The 21,728-nt window shown below is 33.9% G+C and overlaps 4 protein-coding genes across 9 annotated transcripts in view; 2 read left to right on the forward strand and 2 right to left on the reverse strand.

Moving 5' to 3' along the window:
* Window positions 1–5,913, forward strand: part of LOC149896159 (zinc finger Y-chromosomal protein-like) — a 28,473-nt gene extending 22,560 nt beyond the window's left edge. Inside the window, exon 5 of one of the 3 annotated variants that reach the window (XM_090117774.1) lies at window positions 4,935–5,913. In XM_090117774.1, the coding sequence (XP_089973900.1) occupies window positions 4,935–5,908 (974 nt within the window). In that variant the 3' untranslated portion in view covers window positions 5,909–5,913. Of the gene's footprint in view, window positions 1–232; window positions 1,722–2,418; window positions 4,433–4,934 lie in introns of those variants that run through there. The other 2 variants (XM_090117772.1, XM_090117771.1) reach the window with 2 other exon arrangements.
* Window positions 5,914–7,746: 1,833 nt separating this feature from the next.
* LOC149896162 (protein TEX261) lies at window positions 7,747–11,615 on the reverse strand. The gene is made up of 5 exons (XM_090118248.1): window positions 11,458–11,615; window positions 10,549–10,628; window positions 9,588–9,809; window positions 9,244–9,355; window positions 7,747–8,928 (listed from the first exon to the last, which is right to left on the reverse strand). The coding sequence occupies exons 1-5, from the start codon at window positions 11,525–11,527 to the stop codon at window positions 8,810–8,812; spliced, it is 603 nt and encodes a 200-aa protein (XP_089974374.1). The 5' UTR covers window positions 11,528–11,615; the 3' UTR covers window positions 7,747–8,809.
* A 506-nt stretch (window positions 11,616–12,121) lies between these two features.
* LOC149896163 (uncharacterized) lies at window positions 12,122–15,642 on the reverse strand. Of its 4 annotated transcripts, none has more exons than XM_090118001.1 (5): window positions 15,457–15,642; window positions 14,781–14,913; window positions 13,855–13,911; window positions 13,434–13,571; window positions 12,122–13,110 (listed from the first exon to the last, which is right to left on the reverse strand). In XM_090118001.1, the coding sequence occupies exons 1-5, from the start codon at window positions 15,604–15,606 to the stop codon at window positions 12,140–12,142; spliced, it is 1,449 nt and encodes a 482-aa protein (XP_089974127.1). In that variant the 5' UTR covers window positions 15,607–15,642; the 3' UTR covers window positions 12,122–12,139. The 4 variants fall into 4 exon arrangements, with proteins under 4 accessions (XP_089974127.1, XP_089974129.1, XP_089974128.1 ...); XM_090118003.1 differs by having other exon boundaries at window positions 14,781–14,927; window positions 15,457–15,594; XM_090118002.1 differs by lacking the exon at window positions 13,855–13,911.
* Window positions 15,643–18,994: 3,352 nt separating this feature from the next.
* Window positions 18,995–20,460, forward strand: LOC149896164 (uncharacterized). Its single transcript, XM_090117780.1, has 2 exons — window positions 18,995–19,440; window positions 19,857–20,460. The coding sequence occupies exons 1-2, from the start codon at window positions 19,121–19,123 to the stop codon at window positions 20,071–20,073; spliced, it is 537 nt and encodes a 178-aa protein (XP_089973906.1). The 5' UTR covers window positions 18,995–19,120; the 3' UTR covers window positions 20,074–20,460.
* The last annotated feature ends 1,268 nt before the right edge of the window (window positions 20,461–21,728 follow it).

Here is a 21,728-nt window from a genome sequence, read left to right on the forward strand (position 1 = left end):
ATTATGCATACTTATAAGTATATTTTCAAGGATTTGGAGGACTAAACTCCATATTTTAAAACGATTGGATTTTTGAGAAGGTCTATCTACACAAGAGGGCATAAAATTTATAGTCTTCTAAAGACAATATTTTGAAAATTAAAAATAAGCTACAAGATGCACGTAAAGAAGAGTTAAATGTAATGAAAAAGAAAGACAAAAGGAAACGCCTAAATACCTAATTTGTTTCCAGGTCCAAATACCGACCCAACGGGGGACAGACAAAAGAAAAAGGAAATGGTGCGAAAATTATTAATCAAAAGGCGTAACATTGAGTATGTCTTACAATACAGTAACGCAACCCCATTCCTATATTACAAGGCTAGATATAGATGCTTCTATTGTACAGAACCCATGAAAGACCCCGACATGCTTCGAGAACATACCTTAAAAATGCATCAGTTCGCTAACCTAGAACTGGTAATACATGATCGGACGAAAAATAATAGAAATTGGGACGCCGCTGTTAAAATTGACATTTGTAATCTCGCCTGCAAACTATGCCCTCAGATTTTCAATGATTTGGAACAGCTTATACACCATTTAATCATCGCGCATGACGCAGAATACGACATGAGCGTACCAAACTGTCTTCTGCCTTTCCGATTGAAAAAAGACCACCTCACTTGTCCGATTTGTGATACAAAATTCGTGTCCTTTGAATACCTTTTACGGCATGCCAATAAATATCACTTATCCCACGATTACATTTGTGACGTATGTGGTACGAGCTTTCAAGGTGTAAACCACCTGAGAATGCACAATAGATACTATCACAAGGAAGGTGGATACACATGTGATTACTGCGGTATTAAACTAGAAACGTTATCCAAAAAAATGTTACACGAAAAGAATATACATCTAGTCAACCTCCTAACTTGCCCATACTGTCCAGAGATATTCAAGAGTCCGTACTTCAAGAAATTACACTTAGCCAATGTTCATGGTTTAGCGGATTTGAAGATAAAATGCCCCTACTGTCCAAAGATTTTCCTGCAAGAAGGTATTATGTCAAGACACATGAGACGAGTTCACTTAAGAGAGAGAAACATAGAATGCCCTATATGTGGGGATAAGTTCTTTGGACAATATGACGTGAAGTTACACATGGTTAAACATAATGGGGATAAAAAGTTTATATGTTCGGTTTGCGGCAAAATGTTCGGGAAACGGAGCAATTTAAATAAGCATGCTTATTTGCATACAGGGAGGAAGGATTATAACTGCTGTTTATGTGGGAAGGAATTTGCATATAGATCGAATTTGAGGTTCCACTATAAGAAGAAACATCCACAATATATCGAGGAAGAAAGTCCAGTGATTGATGATAATGTGTTCGTGAATATTGAGTTGGGAACGGATTTTGATGTTGTTGAAGAGACTGTGTAATGTGGGTTAAAATGTTAGAGTAAAGGATGGTTATGTTCCTCGTGTTTAAGTGAAGTTTATATAGAGAATGTTTGGGTTTCTATGATGTTAATACAAAAGTGTCATTTGTAAACCAAGAATCAAAGTTTAAATCATGTCATGTACATCATTTCTGTATATCCTACATGAACCTTGTGTTAATAAAAAAAAAATATGAAAAATGGTTTATTATTGCAATGAGAGATTATTTTATTAGATACATTGATTAGATAGAAAAGATTAGGCGACAGGTTTTTTTAATCACTATTCAAAACTTATTTATTATTCTACTAGGTTTCCGCCCGCGGCTTCGCCCGCGCAGTCAAAGAAAAACCCGCATAGTTCCCGTTCCCGTGGGATTTCCGGGATTGCGTCATTTTCCCGGGATAAAAAGTAGCCTATGTCCTTTCTCGGGTATCAAAATATCTCCATACCAAATTTCATGAAAATTGGTTCAGTAGTTTAGGCGTGATTGAGTAACAGACAGACAGACAGAGTTACTTTCGCATTTATAATATTAGTATGGATTGTACAAATGATGTATTTATTATATTGAACATATTAAGCATTATTTCATTTCTATTATTAAAGATATTACACAGTCTAATGAAATGAATTAAATTAAATTTTCACATTATAAAGGGTACATATTTGTAGATACACAAGTTTAGTTGTTCACGATTATTACAGCTACTAGCTCATTCGTTTGACGTTTTCTTCTTGAGATATACAATCCATAGCCATTTTCCTTCATACCTACATAACTACATACAAATAACACATATAATGACTAAGAATATAAATTCATAGTCACCAGATATATCGTTCAAACTCGCCTTTAATATTGTAAGTCGATGATTCTTAATCGCTTTCACCCTTAAATACGCAGTTATAATAAGAAATCGTTCAAGAACTGTTACCAATGTCCCAAGAAAGAAGAGTGGATGCTATATAAAGGTGTTTTCGTTTCAGGAGTATCTAGGAGTTGTGACACATCCAATGACATAGCATATTCCTTCGAAGATATCCTCGGTTCGCTCACTACGAAAACAGAACTATCATCTAAGGAAAAACGGAAAATCATGAGAAACAATGTCCTGCAAGTGCTGATCAAATCAACTGTTATGCCTTTCAGATGGCTAAAGAGCTCCTACAGATGCTTCTACTGTTACGACATTTTCCAAGAGTCTTCAGAACTGAAGAACCACCAAATCACACATGTTGGAGACGAGATTAAGGAAGTCACTATGAGCAAATACTGGGAGCCGATAGTGTATGTGGATATTTCGAACCTAGCCTGCAAATTGTGCACAGAAAACGTGACAGACCTCTACGAATTGATTGACCATTTGGTGGAAAAACACGGGACAGTGTACAATAAAGATGTCGGCACTTGCATGATTCCGTTTAAGCTGGACAATTTCTCGCTAAACTGTCTCACTTGCGGTGCCGGGTTCTACACATTCGGACCTCTATTGCATCATACGAATAAGGACCATAAAGGCACATCAGCTATTCTCTGCGAGGTCTGCGGACAGCATTTCAAAGACGGCCATCTATTGCGCTTACACATGAAATCCGTTCACGAAAACTCTGGTTTACTCTGCCAAGAATGCGGCGAAAAATTCGAGACCCGATATAAACTGAAGAGTCATCAGAAATACGAACACGATATGGACAAAAAGTACAAGTGCCTAGTGTGTACGCAGATATTCAGGAGTCATTATAAACGGTCACGGCATATGGCGACCGAACATAAGAATAGGGAGGAAATCAAATGCCTGCATTGTCCAAAGACATTTGTCTTCAGGAGCATGATGATGACGCATTTGCGGGATACACATTTAAAAGTCAGGAATCATATTTGCAGTGTGTGCGGTTGGAAGGCGTTTAACAGCAATCGGTTGAAGAACCACATGTATAAACATAGTGGGGAGAAAAACTTCAAATGTGAAGTTTGTGAGAAGTTGTTTACAACAAGGAAGATTATGAGGGCGCATTTTGCAAGGATGCATAAGACTGTACAGCCACAGACTATGGGTTACGAACATCAGTATCGATTGAGCTAATTGTGTGTAAATAAGTATATAAAATAACTGAAAAACAAATGGAAAGTATTTTTAATTGATAACATTTCAAGCAACATATAATAATGGGATAAAAAGTTACAATACTGCAATAAATACGTGCCAAAGAAATGAGCTTGATGCACAAAATTCGACTTTTCTCTAACATTAGTACTTTTTTTGTGTCGCTACACGTATGAAACACATTCGACACCGGCATTGTGAAACGCGAACAACGAATTTTATTATTTGTGGGGTTAAAAGATTTTTTTAAATAACTAGACATGAAAAAATAAGTAACGGGAGCGAGCACGGAAACTATCGTCAAAGATGGTCAAAGTATTCGTAACAGCATCGAGAGCATGACGTCATTATTACATATAAAAATTTATTTCCGTTGACGCACGCCAGGTTCAAATTTCTAAATGACTTGACATGAAAAACACAAGTAACAGAGGGGCAAGCTCGATAACTACCGTCAAAGTATTTTTAACAGCATAGAAAGCACGACGTCATTATTACGTACTAAAAATTACTTAGTTCATTTGACGCACGCCAGGGGCGTTGTTAAAATTTCTTATACAAAGATTAGGGGACATTCTGTACAATAAAGTTCTTTAAAAATGTCTTACCTTTGTAAATATAGTAGATAAATAGAATCTCTTTTATTCCGTTTTTATTTTATGGATTAGGATTAATAACCCTTAAATCTAATATGAAATTAAATCAAAATTGGTAAGCATTTTTAATCTAGAGAAACATAATAATTTTGTAAGTACATATCTACATTGTACATCTAATATTTCAACAGAGTAATTAAGACAAACTATGTACCGATAAAGGGATAAGTACTTATGTATAATATCATCGTTATAATGTAATTATAATATTGTAAATAGATAAATAAACTAATTTAGAACATTAAGATTTTTATTTATTTACTAGCTGCTCCGCGCGGTTACACCCCCGTGGCTCCACTCCTGTTGGTCGTAGCGTGATGATATATAGCCTAAAACCTTCCTCGATAAATGGGCTATCTAACACCGAAAGAATTTTTCAAATCGGACCAGTAGTTCCCGAGATTAGCGCGTTCAAACAAACAAACTCTTCAGCTTTATAATATTAGTATAGATTATTTTGTCAATAACGCCGAATATAAACACATATTAAAATAAAAAGAAGTACAAATAATAATCTTATTGCAGAAGCGAGAAATTTTTCAGGTATACATAAATTATTCTCAAACAAATACATATTTTTTACTTTTAATTGACTGCCACATACACACAGCTACATCTCTGACAAGTATCATCAAAATCCGTCCAGTGGTTTTCGCGTGAAACAGGAACAAACATTCACGATTATAATTTTAGTAAGATAATTCAAACTCAATACTCAGAAATATTAACTTTTCAATTACAGGCCGACGGAAAGAAGACATCCAGTCTATAGACGAAGACGAGGAAAAATTAAAAGCAATAAGGTTCAACATAAGCGAAGTCCTACTAAAATCCTCTGTCATGCCGTTCCGTTGGCTTAGAACGTGTTTCAGATGTTTCTACTGCTATGAAATGTTCGAAATACCAGGCGAACTAAAAACCCATCAAACGCAACACTCTATAGAGGATATAGAAAAAGCAATTAACAATTATTACGAGGAAAATGTATTTGTTGATGTCTCCAATTTAAGCTGTAAACTGTGTACTAATATGGTGGAAAATATTCACCAATTGGTCGATCATTTGATGACCGAACATGGGATGTGTTACGATATCAATGCAGGGTTATGTATGATCCCCTTTGAGTTGGATGAGAAAAAGCAATGTATAGTTTGCGAGATTCCAATGAAATCGTATGGGAATTTGGTAGCGCATATGGTCAAAAAACATATTAATGTTACCAAAATGTTTTGCGCAGTTTGCAATACGCGATTTAAGAGTACAAAACAGATTTGTTCTCACCTCCAAGGTGTTCAAAATGAAACTTCCTGCTCAGAATGCAGTGTTAACTTGGAAGCTAGTCATTTAGGGGATCACATGCGCGGCGTTCACGGTAAAAGATACAGGTGTTTAGCCTGTTGGGACTTTTTCAAGACGCATTACCAAAGATCTTTGCATATGGCGTCGATACACAAGCGAAGGGAGCTTTTTAAATGCCTATACTGTCCAAGGACATTCATTTTTGCAAGTATACTTCGCAGGCATATACGGGAAAGGCATTTGAAAGAGAGAAATGCGATTTGCCATATCTGCGGTTGGAAGACGTTTGGACAGCATGAACTAAAGGCACACATGGTTAAACATGTCAGTGTGAAGGAGCATAAGTGCCCGTTTTGTGAGAAAATGTTTAAAAGTAAGAAGAATATGCGACAGCATTGTGTTAAGAGTCATCAATGAATTGTTATTTAATATGGTAGTTTTATTTTATGTTCTTAATAATATAAATTTACAGGCTCTTCGGCGAAGACGGCTGCGGGTGAAGAGTCTTCGCCCGCAGCGCAGAGGAAAACCTGTGTATTTTTCGTCCCTGTAAAGTCCCTGTAAGTTCTCGATTTGTGCCAAATTTCATGAAAATCGGTTCAGCAGTTTTTACGTCAAGGAGTAACAAACAACTTTCTCATTTATAATATTCGAGTCGATCCCAGTATGGGAGCTTTACTCCCATACTGGGATCGACTATAAATCGATCGACTAGAATAGGCGCACCTATTTCTATATTACTACAGTTAGTTGGTCTGTTTTATCTACGAGATCGTAAATTAGAATTATTTCACTTGAGTAAATAATTATTGATAGTTGATAATATTTATTTGAAAATGAGGTCATGGTAATTAAAATTATTATTTTAAAAGCAGAGTTATCTCACAAATAAACGAAACTTTTTTTTATATTTTGTTTTATAATATTAAATCGATAAGTGTAATTTGTTGGAGAAACAGATTACCTACTAGCGGTCCACCCCGGCTTCGCCCGTGGTACATATTTCGCAATAAAAGGTAGCCTATGTTCTTTCTCGGGGTCTACAGATTGTCTGTGCCAAATTTCATCAAAATCGGTGATGGTTAAGCGGTAAAGCGTAACAGACAGACAGAGTTACTTTCGCATTTATAATATTGTAGTAGGGATTTTTATTTGCCAATCTTCGAAGCAATGATTTCTAGGTTGAAATAAAACAGAAAATAATACTTCAACAAGCTTTTATTCGAAATATCGTACAAAAAACTACATAAATAAAAATAAACAAAATATTTACAAATAAATTAAATTTGTCTTATGTTAAGGAATATTCGTTAATATAATAACAGCCTATGATTGTACGAGGTTTCTTAATATTGCTTCTTTTTGAGTCCATCCAATATTGCTGTATAATTAATTATAGTCCTTTTCATTTAGGATGATTCCTGTGACACTTCATCGTGTTCCGAATTACGTATTTTATGTTTAAAAAGTCAAAATAATTTTAGTGCATAATATTTTTATTTTATGGCTGCATTATTACCAAAAATATAAAAATGAAACATCTTAAGCTTATAAATCAAAAACAGTATTGTTTAGTTTAATATAATGAAAAATAAAATAAAATAACACAAAAGTATAATACCTACGCAATTCGTGTACATGAAATGGATCGTTGAAAAATCATAGAGTTGGAAAATCATATAATCGGCGCCCATCTTGTGATCGTTTGTCAATCGAGTCAATCGTCTGTACGAGTATGTCAGCCTTGTATACAAGTTGCATTTTTATATTGATACTTTACGTGGTATTCTGTTATTTTTACTAATTGTTATTGTTGACTTTTTGTTGCTGTTGTTTGCTAAGTTTCCTTAGTAAATTGTTGGCGAAATGCCGAAAAAACTAATTTTGGTACTTTATTCAAATCGATTTCATTTCCATATAGAATATTATCGATTATCGGAAACAATTGATACGATTTCAGTAACCGACATCTCGACACGTGTCAAAAATCGATGTGTCACAGAAATCATCTTAGGTGGAAAGGACTATAGTAGGTATATTTTCGTGTGTGTGTGTGTGTGTTTTGAAGTGAGTGTGTGTAAATGTGTGCAATGGCGTATTAAAAGGATAGATTATACACCATCAATCTTGTATTTAAAAACTGCCTTGCCTGACGCCTGTTTATAAGTCTTCTTTTTTTCTCATGTATTGCATCTCGCTCGCTCGACATGAGTCGGGCAATTACCTGACTTTCGTGTTGCCTATTCCAGATAGCATCAATGTTGTATTTTCAAACGGCCTTGCCTGTTTAAAAGTCTTCTTTTTTTTTCTCACGTATTGCATCTCGCTCGCTCGACACGAGTCGGGCAATTACCTGACTTTCGTGTCCTATCTGGAGCATGAGCTGTCTGTGTGTGTCTGTTTACTGTTAATAATAATATAACAAGTAGAGACATTTTTCTATCTATGAGTAGTGGAATCAATTTCTCTGTTCATTTCCTTACACCACTGCCTTTTGCAATATAAAATTTAAATTCATAGGGAATTGTTCCAAATATATGATACTGTTCTATCTTATATATAATAGAAATACACCCTTAACGAAAATATCACAAAAAAAAACAATCCGTAACACAAATATGAAATTAAGTGATAAATTAAAAATATTCGTATTCTAATCACAAACCAATCATAGGAATTTAATTAAATTTTATTTTTCTTTAACTTGATTTTTCAAAAGGTATTTGAGTGTTATATTATTTTAAACACACTTCAAATAATTTACAATAATGAATGGCCGAAATATCAAAGATAAATATATTTTTTAGCCAATAAATTATATTGGTAAATTTGTTAATAGTCAGGCATACGTTAATAAATAAACAAAATAAGCCATTCAGTTATCAGACTGTTACACATAAAAAAGATACAACTTTAACCAAAATGTGTATTTTTTACGTTTTGTATTCTGAACTGTCAAAATGACATTTCCCGCGTAAATTTCTGCCTGTATTTCTTTTAATTTTATTTGGTCTTAAAGCCGGCTACTCACGAACCTGCCGCAGGAACAATATTGGAACAATCTCGGTTGTACGGCGGTCGGAGCAATTTCAGCTGTTCTCTAAATTGCCCCTGCTTGCCACAATTAAGGTCCTTAATTATTAAGGAGCCAATTTAGTGTCCAATTACAATATTGCCCCTGCTGCAGATACGTGAGTAGGCTTTTTTTTAGTTGGGTCATTGCACTATAATTAATTAGTTGTTCAAATTATTCACTAATTTGACTAATTATTTACATTATACAAAGAATGTATATTTAAATACTAGGTGAGCATTAATTTAAAACGACTTTTTATTCCTCTGTGGCAGTATGGATTCCTTAGCAAAACTGAAGAATGACAGTAGACTGTACCGTTTCGCTTTTTGCGATAAATAGTCTGTGACCACGTTGTTTTCGCCTGTAAAAAAAAGAATTGATCGTTTTAATTTTGTCGCAAAGAAATATTTTACCTTCAATTTACGGATATAAACTCAAACTCAAACATTTATTTATTCAATTAGACTTCTTCTAGAAGCACTTTTGAATCGTCAGAACATATTTTTAACATTTAGCACCGATTCTGAAATATAAAGATGCGACTGCGAAAGACGAAGAGTTATTTTTTTCGAGTGTATGTTTGTTTGGCACGCTCTACAGCCCGATCAATTGGCCGGATTTTAACTTCAAATCTAAGAATAAATTAGCAGTTTTTATATTAATAATACGTGTTTACCTAATAAATGTTGTCTCTCCCCTGTAGTGGGTAGAACATAGTCGTTAGCTGACAGCGAGACAAACAATGCAAATGGTACCACCCACAAACATAGTGTGAAATACGCAAGTACCTATAAAGAAAATAACAATAATTAGTAACATTGATGTACAAAACAATTACAATTACTGGAAGTCCAAAGCAAAACTCTGCCTACGCGTGTATCAGGCAGAGTTCACTAATGAGCGATACAATAGACTTTGAACATTACTGCCAAGTAATAGAGTGTTAATTCCAATGAGTTAATATTTCATGATTATATCACAACTTTCAATACAATTTATAGCTGATATATTAATAATTACCTCAGAAAATCCATAAAACATTGTCCCAAAGTACTTGAACGCTAGATAGTGGTGTAGTATCAAATTTAGCACAGCCGTTATGAATGTTACACTTGTTAGTCTAAAAACTGGGAAGTCCTTTAGCAGTACTCCGTGTAAACACTGCTGTAGGAGCCCTAGACCATTTAGGTATAAGGGGATTTCTTCAAATGCTATGAGGCCTAAATGTATAATTGCTGTTGCCTGAAAATGGTAGAAATTGTTAGCAATTACAAAAATTAAAAAAAAATATACATACTCGACAAACCAAAAACGCGCGCACGGCGCAACATATACACTAGCAAACACGCCCATACTTATGTGCACAGATACTTAAAAAATATTTAATAAGAAATTATTTAAGTTTAGAATTTTTTTTAGTTTAGAATTAACTAAATAACATTTAACAATAGATCATAAAATTTTAAGTTTGTATTTGACACAGCTTAGACACATCAATGAATTAAAATTTCTAAGGATATTTAACGAAATACTACTGGCATTAGATTTGTCTTTATCTTAATACTAGCTGTTGCCCGCAGCTTTGCTTGCGTGGAAAAGATTAATTTTCATGGTATAAGTTCTCATCCCCTATTTTACCCCCTTAGGGGATGAATTTTCTAAAATCATTACTTAGGGGACGCCTACGTTATGACATCTACCTGCATGCCAAATTTCAGCCCGATACGTCCAGTGGTTTGGGCTGTGCGTTGATAGATCACTATATCAGTCACCTTTGAGTTTTATATATTATATAGATATATAAATCTCGTGTCATAATGTTTGTCCTCAATGGACTCCAAAACCACTTAACCGATTATAATAAAATTCGCACACCATGTGCAGTTCGATCCAACTTGAGAGATAGGATAGTTTAAATCTCAAATCGTTTAAGAGAAAGCGGGCGAAGCCGCGGGCGGTAAGCTAGTAAACATAAACATACCACCACAGTCCAAGATATAACATATTTGGCCATAACTGTGTATTCTTCAACCAACTCAGCAAGATAATAGAGGCCAGCAGCTGAAAGAGCAACTTATTTATACTAAAAACAGATTTTTTTTAATACTTTTTACTTATTTATAAGAAATTAGCACTTCATGAGTTTTTTACATCAAAATTACCTTTTTTAAAGGAGAAATAGACATATTAATGAATATATATTGTACTACTAGCTTTCAAAAATCTAATATATATTATAAAGGCGAAAGTTTGTAAGGATGTATGGATGTATGGATGTTTGTTACTCTTTCACGTAAAAACTACTGAACCGATTACAATGAAATTTAGCACACATATAGAGGGTAACTTGGATTAACACATAGGATAGTTTTTATCCCGGAAATCCCACGGGAACGGGAACTGTGCGGTTTTTCCTTTGCAAACGCGGGCGAAGCCGCGGGCGGAAATCTAGTCTTTAATAATTATTATTAAACTATTTTAATATTTAGATTTACAATTTTAATATTTTCAAGATAACTAGGTATTAATTATATTTATTATGTTTCCACAAATTTTCCTTGTGTTTTAAATATACTTTCCTACGTTAATTGCCTGTATTACAAATTTTATAGAATTTTAAGTACACTGAACTCTTGAACTCAGAATTGATTCTTTAAAAACAGTAAATTGATGGAAATTCATGCAAAACAGATATTTTCAAATGTTTTCTAAATAATTCTCAGTGAATGGTCAAATATAATTAAAGAGACGATTTAGTATTAACAATATTAACTAGAATATGTCCGAATAATAATAATCCGTATGTTTATTTTTATTTTCTGATTTTATCCAAAAATAATTACGTTTTATTTATAAATAATTATTAGTATTTTATGTCCATTTTACTCACCAATTGCAAGTGTAACAAACACTGCTTGCACCATTAAAGAAAAAATACTTAACAAATATAAGAACATCATGATTATTGATTATTTCAATCTTTGTTTTGAATATTTATTACGTTCGAGTGAGGTTATACGCGTTGTCATATTCACTGTCCGATGACAACTGAATCCTGACAAATGACAATTTGGTAGAAAAATCGTATAGGTGATAGGTGACATTGAAAAATTTAAATGTTGCTATTGAGCAAAAATAGTGACTTAGCACAGGGCGGCCGTACACGGACCGCTCCAGCAGTTGAGACCGACGGCTTGAAGACGAAATTCCATGACTCTGACTGCTCGAGCAGTTGACGCCGACCGCCCGAGCAGTTCGAGTACGTCGCTCAGCCGTTAACTGCTCGAGCTCCTGTATACGCCGCTCTAAGTGACTTGATGATCATATTTTCCTTTGTGCTCGGCTAAGCTAATATTTATGGTAGACCCTTACTAAAATCGGGCCCTTGACCCCTCGGTTCTATGCTCATCTACATAAGATACCAGATTAAAAACTACCAACAAACAAAATTATTCTTGACTTCAATTAAACATGTTAATTAAAAATTATTATGCTCGAGTAGCCATCGAACCTTCGAGCAGAATAAGTCTTATAATTATTAAATAAAACACAAGTTAAATCATAAACATTTATTAAAAATCGCTCTTATCATGTTCCCGCATATGCTCCCGCAGCGTATAATTTCTCGTATACGACTTAAAGCACACATTACATGAAAATGGCCGCTCACCAGAATGCTTTAACATATGTTTCTTCAACCCATGATTCGTTATAAATGACATGCTACATTCTGTGCATTTTTTATTCTTACTACCATGTGTCTGCCGTATATGAGTTGCTAAATAATGTTTTATATTGTACACGCGACCGCAAATAGGACATTTGAAAGTATGCGTTATATTATGTATTTCCGACATATGTTTTATCCTGTCGTTATAATGTTTCATTGGTTTGTCGCAAATATGACATTTTATTGTACGTTTGGAATGCGCGCTCTCTATGTGGTTCGCTTTTGACGTTTTCGTTTTTAAAACTTTTCCGCATTGATTGCAGGGATACGCGCCGTTTTCATGCGTTCGTTTATGAACTTTCAGACGTTTAGAATTCAGAAATGACTTGCCGCATACATCGCAAATGCAATTCGCATAATGCTCATTCAAATGCGTGGTCAGCGTTCGGAACACGTGGAATTCCTTTTCGCAAATATGACAACGATACGGACTAGAATTCACTTTATAATCAGCTATGCACTCTTTGTAAATACGTTTTTGGTGTACGCTGTCAAAGTGCGTTTGCATAGTTTTGACATCTGTCAAATCGATTTGACATTTCCGGCATTGTAATATCGAAATGTCAATTTGTAGCGAGCGCGGGAAGCGTTTTATTTTTTTTAATTCTTCTTCAACGTTGGCATGGGCGTTTATTGTGTGGTCCCTTAATAGTTTTAATTCCATGAAATCTTTGAAACAAAAGAAGCATTGGAACCAGCTCTTGTGGTGTCGGAACGGACACGCCGTGGTGTCCGTTAAAACGGTCTCACATGTCATTTTTACGCGTTTCCTTTCCGACACTTGTTTTTTTATTTGTGTCAATGCAAATGTTCCTGAAAAGAAAATATTTAATATTTTATTTAAAGTAATACTTTCTATTGTTTTGACTTAGACATCTACAAAAAGAAGGTAGTTTTAAAATTACTAAGTTCTAAAACTACCCTCTCCTTTCAAAGAAAAGTGATAAATTTTGATCATTTAAAGTTATAATATAGTAGAAGTTTGTATGAAAACACATTTAAAGAAAAAATAAGAGGGCAAGAAATTTATTTTTATTTTTTTAAACCACTTAGAATTCAAGAATGGCTGCAATGTTCAATGATTTTTAATTTAAATTTGTCCCCCAGAAAAACCATTAAATTTTCGAATATCATACCTTCTTGTTTATTCTCATTTCCTACACAGTTTTTGTCCTTACTCAATAAATTTGCAATAGGAGTGTCTGAATCGTCACTGTATGAACCGTTACTATTTTTTATTCTTTTCAATGGACATTCTTCTATATCATCAATATCTGTTGAATAAAATAAATTATATTACATACTATAATATTATGTTGTTTTATAAAAAATCTCTATACAGAATCGTAGCGTGCCTTGGCGGGGCCCCGTATAAAAATTTGTTTGGGGGCCCTTAGGAAGTAAAGATTTCTCACAAAAGCGCACGTTGGGGGCCCCCTTGGCGCGGGGGCCCCGTATAATTGATACGGCAGATACGGCGGTAGCTACGCCCCTGTCTCTATACATATTTATCTTTTGATTATACCATTATAAAAGTAGGTAATTATATTTATTTACCATCAGGATAAGTAAAAATACTTTCTTGTGTGTTAAAGTGCAGATCACCATCGCCATCTGAAAAAAACATTTATAATATTGGAACTTTTAACTCTTCTTACTTGACATGCTAAAAGTAAGGCCGTTCTCCCATTACGATACGCACAGGCGATGCAAGTCTTGGAGACTAGTCGCCGTGGAGTATCTCACATACATTTGTATGTAAGCTCGCACACTACGCTACCGGTACCTCCATACAAATGTATGTGAGATACTAGCTTTCCGCCCGCGGCTTCGCCCACATTTTCAAAGAAAAACCCGCATAGTTCCCGTTCCGTGGGATATCCGGGATAAAACCTATCTTATGTGTTAATCCAAGTTACCCTCTATATGTGTGCTAAAATTCATTGTAATCGGTTCAGTAGTTTTTGCGTGAAAGAGTAACAAATATCCATACAAACTTTCACATTTATAATATTAATAGGATTGTACGGCGAATAGTCTCCGAGACGTATCGCAACGGGAGAATGGCCTAAGTCAACTTTTAACAATAATTTTAAATAGACAAAACTATTATAATATATATTATTTATTTTCGAATGAATTTAAGCCAATAAATTCATAGGTATATTTAGATGTAATACTACACTTACTATGAAAAATATTCAGTAGATTTTAATAACTCAGGCCCCGAAATCACAGACACAATAGAAAATCTATTGTGTCGTGGACCGATCGGGCCGCTCGGGGCTCAATGGGTCAAAACAAAACAGGTTTTAAATTGAAAGAAAATTCTCATATTCTCACAAATTGTGTAAGGAGTTAATTATCTTTATCTAGAACTCAAGAACCGCTGAACAGATTTTAATGTTTTAAGCTGGATTTGTCTTTGCTTCCATCGGCATATCTGTACTTTGTAACAAAAAAAGCTTAAATTATAACAATACCTTGTTTCTGCATCCAATAATTTCTATACAGCTCTTCAGCCTTCTTCACTTGTGTATAGAAATTTCTAGCATTTTCTATACTTTTGGCACATACTAAGCAAATCATCTGGCTGCATCCTTTGTCCATAGTCAACTTTAAATGATAGACTGTATCAGAGATTATGGATATTTAATTATTTATCTTAGAAACTAGAATATTTTCATTTATATAGATATTTTTAAAGTGAAACTTTTATTACATCGTCTCAAACTTTTTGGTCTGTGTAGCGCATGTTGCGTGTTTTTTTTTCATAATAAAGGGACTTAGTACAACACAAATGGAACAATACCCCTGTAGTTGCAAAAGCAGTTTAAAGTGAAAATTAATCTTACAAGACACGCAATAATTCTAACTAATATAATGAATGCGAAAGTAACTCTGTCTGTCTCTCCTTCACGCCTCAACCACTGAACCAATTTGGATAAAATTTGGTACAGGGATAGCTTGAGATCGAGCAAGGACGTAAGGTTTTTTCCTGGAAATTTTAACGGGAACTAAGCGGGTCTTTCATTGACTACGCGGTCGAAGTCGCGGCGTTAGTTCAATATATGTATAATCAATTGTACTAGCTTTCCGCCCGCGGATCTTATTGTGATTACTGCATTATTATACTTATTATCTTTAATCTTAACTTACTGTTAGTTGAAAGCAATTTTTTAATATATCTAATAAGATCTCTCCATTTTCAGATTCTCTGTGTTTTGTAAAGTCGAAAACGCCGCTTTTGGTTAAACAACACCGACAAACATCCGGTTTCGAAATCCATTCATTATATATAACATCCATTGTAACAATAGGATGAAAAATTAATTTCCAAATTGATTTATAATCGTAGAGGGAGAATGTACAATGGTTCATTCTCACTCTACGTTTATAATAGTATAATTTTATTTTTACTACTGAACTGTCAAAGCATAGAGTAAAGCGTCTTATTTACGGTCCATCTTGACGTACGTCCCGCCAAGGTCATACACGATGCACGACGCAAAACGACAGTGAATAGCGTTGACGTACGTCAATAATTATTATTATTATCTTGCTGGATGTGCACGACCAACTTTTCATCCAGCAAGCACCCCCACCACCGCGAACGTCGTGCAGATGGACAGTGAATAGCGCGGACCTAAGAGGAATAAACCTATAGAGTTCTTATATTGAGACAGAACAAAATACATATTTTCTAATCTACTTACTCTTAGTCAATAACAGCATAAGTCAGATTGAGATAGCGATAGCGTATCTGCACTGTCTTCAAACGTAGCGCGCCGGCTATGTTTTGTTTGCCTTCCAGCTGGAGGTCTCAGTGCGTCAAGTGTTTTTAACGAAATATTTAGAAAATATAAAGTGTATAGTGTTTCTTTTTATTTGTCAGTGTGCTAAAATGACTATTGTATGTTTAGCTACCGGCTATTACTAGTCGAATGGGAGTTTTGGATGAAAACAATGAAAAAATATCTTTCCATCGGTAAGTGATTTTCAGCAAATTGATAAATATTTATGTTCTAACCCTATTTGAAGGTTTTATCAAGCGCTTTTTTATAAGTTTATGTTGTAACTGTAACATTTACCCACTTTATGGGGTTGTGGAATACAAAAGAATTAAATAATTTTAAAAAAATGTCACAATATTATCACGTTTGGCATTTTGTTTACCACCGTAGTGTTGTAACACATCTAGCGTATATTATCGATTTATGACAAAAAATCTATTTCATATTAACGTTGATTTATTTATTTTGTTTCTTATATCAGATTTATATGTAGTTGTTGTAGCAAATAATAGATGTAAATTTTCTACAGCAGGAAAATAAAAAATACCACGTGGTTGTTTTATTTGACTTATCTGTTTTGTTTGTTGTTTCTCTTTTAGATTATTAATAAATTCATTTTGTTTTAGATTTCCAGAGCTAAATAAAAAATGGGTATAAAACATGAGACGTGCAGATTGGACGCCGTCGAAATTTGCTAGATTGTGTTCACTGCATTTCGAGCCTGCGTGTTATCAAGATGGATACCGTACTCTAGAAGAATTGTGCAATCTTACGCTTACTATTTTTTTGTTCCTTTAGATAATAAATACATTTGTGTGTGAGTGAATTTTTATTTGGAAATTTTTTTACACATTTACTTTAAATGTGTAACTATGTGAAAATTAAACGGTTGATTAAATGACAGTTCTCATAGATGAGAAACTGCTATTGAAATACATACTTAATATACATGCGTTTTCAAAGAAAAACCCGCATAGTTCCCATTCCTGTGGGATTTACGGGATCAAAAGTAATTTTTCCAAATTTCATTGTAATCGGTTTAGTAGTATTCGCGTGAACGAGTAACAAACTCTTACAAACTCCCAAACTCCCTCATAAACTTTCGCTTTATTAGTAGGATGTAAGGAAAATGTTTTCTTTAAGACTGTCCTTTTATGAACTTGTTAAAATTCATGCTGACTGTGCCTTTCTCTTCACTCCTTTAACTTTATCATCATTTCCATCTTTATTTTAAATTAGTTACATTTCAAGTTTTAAAATATACTAGCTTTCCACCCGCGTTTTTAAAGAAAATCCCGCACAGTTCCCGTTCACGTGGGATTTCCGGTATAAAACCTATCCTATGTGTGTATGTACAAAATTTCATTGTAATCGGTTCAGCAGTGAAAGAGAAAGTTATCCATTCTCGCATAATTTCGCATTTATTATATTCGTAGGATTAAACAAATAATGTATTCAACTGAAATGAATGATTAATTTTGTTTTTTTTTATTATTTATTATTTCACGAAACCGTAAATGCAAAATGCAGTCACGATTTTATCGATTGAAGCACATCCCATCACTATCACCTTCTATCTATCTAAATACGTACCTATAGTAAAAATGGTGCCATGACTATGTTGAAACGTAGCTTGTAGTCTATAGCTATCTCATTCTTTCATACGACGTTTTCTTTAGATAGAGAGAAACAAATATATGTAAATTGTATACGCTCGATACAAGTACTCTATAGGTTTATTCCTCTGAGGCGCGGACGTACAGCAGATTAGTGTTGCCAACAGAAATTAATGTAAATACTTGGAAACGTGGCCTATTGATATGATTTTTTTGTGATAACTTAGTGAGTACATGAGCAAGCAAGAAACGGTTATTTTTGATTTTTATGTACACAGGAAATCCCAATTATCATTACTTTTGGATCAACCTTGTACACATGGACAGTTTATATTCAGAAGTTATTATTTTAAAAGAACTCCAAGGCGAATTGTTGAATAACACAGATTTTATGCAAAAGTCCACTGCAGAAAAATGGCAATTTATTTAAAAAAAATATCTTGACGAATTTGTTTGTTTAAAAAAAATGATTAGCTATATACTCTCTGTTCCCGCCACTTTAGCATTTACTGAAAGAGTCTTTTCGGTCATGAATGTGAAGTGGCGGGAAGAGAGAAACCGAGCTTCATTAAAAATTAATTAAAAATGAGCTCTTGAAATATATAAATTTAGATTTGGAATGTTTGGATTCATATAATTCATTTAAAAATAATGAAAAATTCTTAGTTACTGCAAAAAGTACAAAAAAATACATTTTTAAAAATATTTATTTACTCTTTATTTACCTCCTTTAAAATCAGATATACTCTATTTCTTCAAATAAAAGTTGGCAACCCTAGCCATGCTTGATGCGCGCACGATCGTCAGTAGGATACATCCAGCACCGCGGCCTTGAGCCGACGTACGTCGGGGATTGACCGTGAATAAGACGCTTAACTTATACATACCCGAAATGTCAAAGTTTCAACTGACAGGAATGAAAACACAAAGAGCAAGTGACTCGGAGCAATTAACAGGCTTGATCTCGGGCCTCTTCTCGGGCTTGATAATTGCTCCGAGGCAAGTGACATTTGAGATAATGTAATGGTGGCTCCACACACTTCCCGAACAATGAAAAATCAATATTTTCAAACGCGTGCATATGCGTTTATTTTGGCTTGTGTTACAGCTTGTGTAGACTTGTAAACGCTTGCGACCGATCACATCGAGTACGTATAGGTTTTTAAATAAAAAAAATTTGTCGCAAGCACTTGTTTTTATGCAAGCAAGAATGAGAAAAAAAAACTAGGTACCGTGAATATGACAGATGACGGATAGATGATAGATAATTTGAATTTTGAAGTAAAAATTGGCGGCAGACTTTACTCGTTTTTGCTGTGTTTTTTGTCACATTTTTAAAATTAAAATAAAATAAGTTAAAAGGATTGCATTTATTTAAAGTATACATTTATCATAAACTAATAACTATACAATATGCGTAACGTAGAAATCAAAGCTAAAGTGCACAACCTTGAACAGATATGTAAAATAGCTGAAGAATTAAGCGGTGGTCCGCCTAAAGTTATAAAACAAGATGATACCTTCTATAACGTTCCCAACGGTCGTTTGAAGCTACGAATATACGGAGATTCATCAGCTACATTAGTGCGATACGACAGAAACGATGAAGGTGGGCCAAAACTTAGTGATTACGACTTATTACAATTTACTGAATCCGAAAGTGAGAAATCTAAGAAATTAGATAAAATGTTGAAGCAATGTTTAGGAGAACGAGGTCGTGTAGTTAAGGAACGGTAAGTTAACAGCTCCTCATATTCTTAATAATCATAAATGATAAAGGTTAGGTTTTGTGGTCAAGCGCTTCCCTATTAAAAAAAAAACAAAGTTATGTGTAGTTTTTTATTGATTGGCTGTAGGTAATGTTATCAATGTCAGGAATCCTGTTCTATAACATATATTGAACACTCTGATACCTGATAACTACAATTTGTAGTTTCTTGTTAAAGAATACTACGGCTAAACTGTACTTTATAGGGTGTCGAGTTGAGAGTCGTAAATTTTTCTGTGGTTATAGCTATTGTCCTATGGAACCTAACCTATATAATACTACTTCTAAACTACATATAGTTACATATTAGCTCAATTATCATAATTTGTATTTGTCATATTTCTAAAAATGATGTTAAAAACTTAACATTTTTTTTTTCAGAAAACTGTACATGGTCGGTCAAACCCGCATTCACATAGATACAGTTGAAAACCTAGGTCACTTTATGGAATTAGAAGTGGTACTTCGTCCAGAACAGTCTGTAGAAGATGGTCAGGTCATCGCTCGAGATCTACAATCTAAGCTAGGTGTTAAAGATGAAGATTTGATAGATTGCGCTTATATGGACTTGATTGAAAGAGCTCAAATGGCTGTATAATATAAGAGAAATTCTGTGCTTTTGTTGTTTTAGATAAGAATTTAATTTTAAGCCTGTGGCTGTGATAAATAGATTTTTGAAAAAAACATTTAAATTCATCAGGAAAATAGAATAATGACTACTTTTATAAGATATAAGAAGAGCTGTTTGCATAAAATGTGCCAAGCACATGTGTCAGAAGTGAAACTTTTTTGGCAAGATTCAAAGAATAAAGATTGAAATTTCACTCCCTAAAGAATTAGTTTCATTTCAATAGTAAAAACTTAAGAAGTGATGGAAGTGAATTAATTTCATTTAAGCTGTTCTTGTAAATGCCATGTTTTGTTGTAAAAAGAGTTTGTTTTTATATTTTGTAATAACCTTTGAATAAAGTTTGGTTACATTTGATTATAGTATTTTTAACACTAACCTTAAAATACCTTTATTATTAATAACTAGTAAATCTTCTTATATATAAAAATGAATCGCAAAATGTGTTGGTAAGCGCATAACTCGAGAACGGCTGAACCGATTTCGATAATTCTTTTTTTATTATATTCCTTGAAGTACGAGGATGGTTTTTATGTAGAGAAAACGTAGATATATACCACGGGCGAAGCCGGGGCGGACCGCTAGTATTAAATAAAATTAAATCTGTCGTACATAATATATGGAATAAATGGAATCTTTGGAAAACTAAACCAATAATAATGGGAATTTAACTGAGTGATAGACACAAATTAAAAATAGATATAATTTTAAAATAAGTCGTATGTTAAATCCTAACTTAATAGATATATTTATGTCTCGTCTACACCCATAAACTTCTAAAAATATTTGGAACAGAAATATTTTGAAACTTAAGAAAGTATAATATTATATTCTTGAGAGTTTTTATCTACGAAATCAAAGACGAAATCCCACAGGCACCGAAACCATGCAGGTTTTCCTTTGACCATACGGGCAGAAAGTTAGTACATTGTACGAGTTATTTTAATTAAACAGTATTCGTTTAATTTTATATTCATCTCACCACACATCTCACGATATTTTTTCAAAATTCCACTCATTTAATTTTTATAGCAACCTTACTGCAAACATCATTGTCAAAATGACACTTTTATACTCACTTTTATATTACTTTTGACAGATCAAGCTTTCGCACTTCGCAGCAGTGTTGCCAACTCAGTGGAATTTCCACTACATCTGGTGGTTTAGCTCCCCCATTTAGCGGACAAATATTGGTTTTAGTGGCTGGTGGATTTTCATAGTGGTTTAGATGAGTTCAATTAGTGGTAAGGTACGAGTTTCAACCACTAGAAAGATTTACATAAATACTCAAAAAGAACGACTTGAACTATGTGAAACAAGGGTATGATTTTGTGTCATGTTGGTAACAGAACGAACATACGGGAATTCCCCGAAAGTTGTTTGTCTATTGCTTTAATATTTTTGATTATAGACTTTATTACTATTGATCTAAAGTATGATTTGATTCAAAAGGTTATATGTACATTGTACATTCTATATTTGTGTACAAAAACAATCTGTATAAACAATCAGTCGGTATTGGTAATGCCGCGGCCGCGCGGTAGCCTCTAGCTTGTCGTATTTTAATTAATTTTGTGAAGTAATATGGTTTTACCTTAAAAGGGTTTTACATTAAATATGCTGAA

This window comes from Colias eurytheme, chromosome 29 (genome assembly GCF_061535395.1).
Source record: "Colias eurytheme isolate Ceu_HAF_F1 chromosome 29, ilColEury1 Martin Lab GWU primary, whole genome shotgun sequence".
In the NCBI taxonomy this organism is placed as follows: Eukaryota; Metazoa; Arthropoda; class Insecta; order Lepidoptera; family Pieridae; genus Colias; species Colias eurytheme.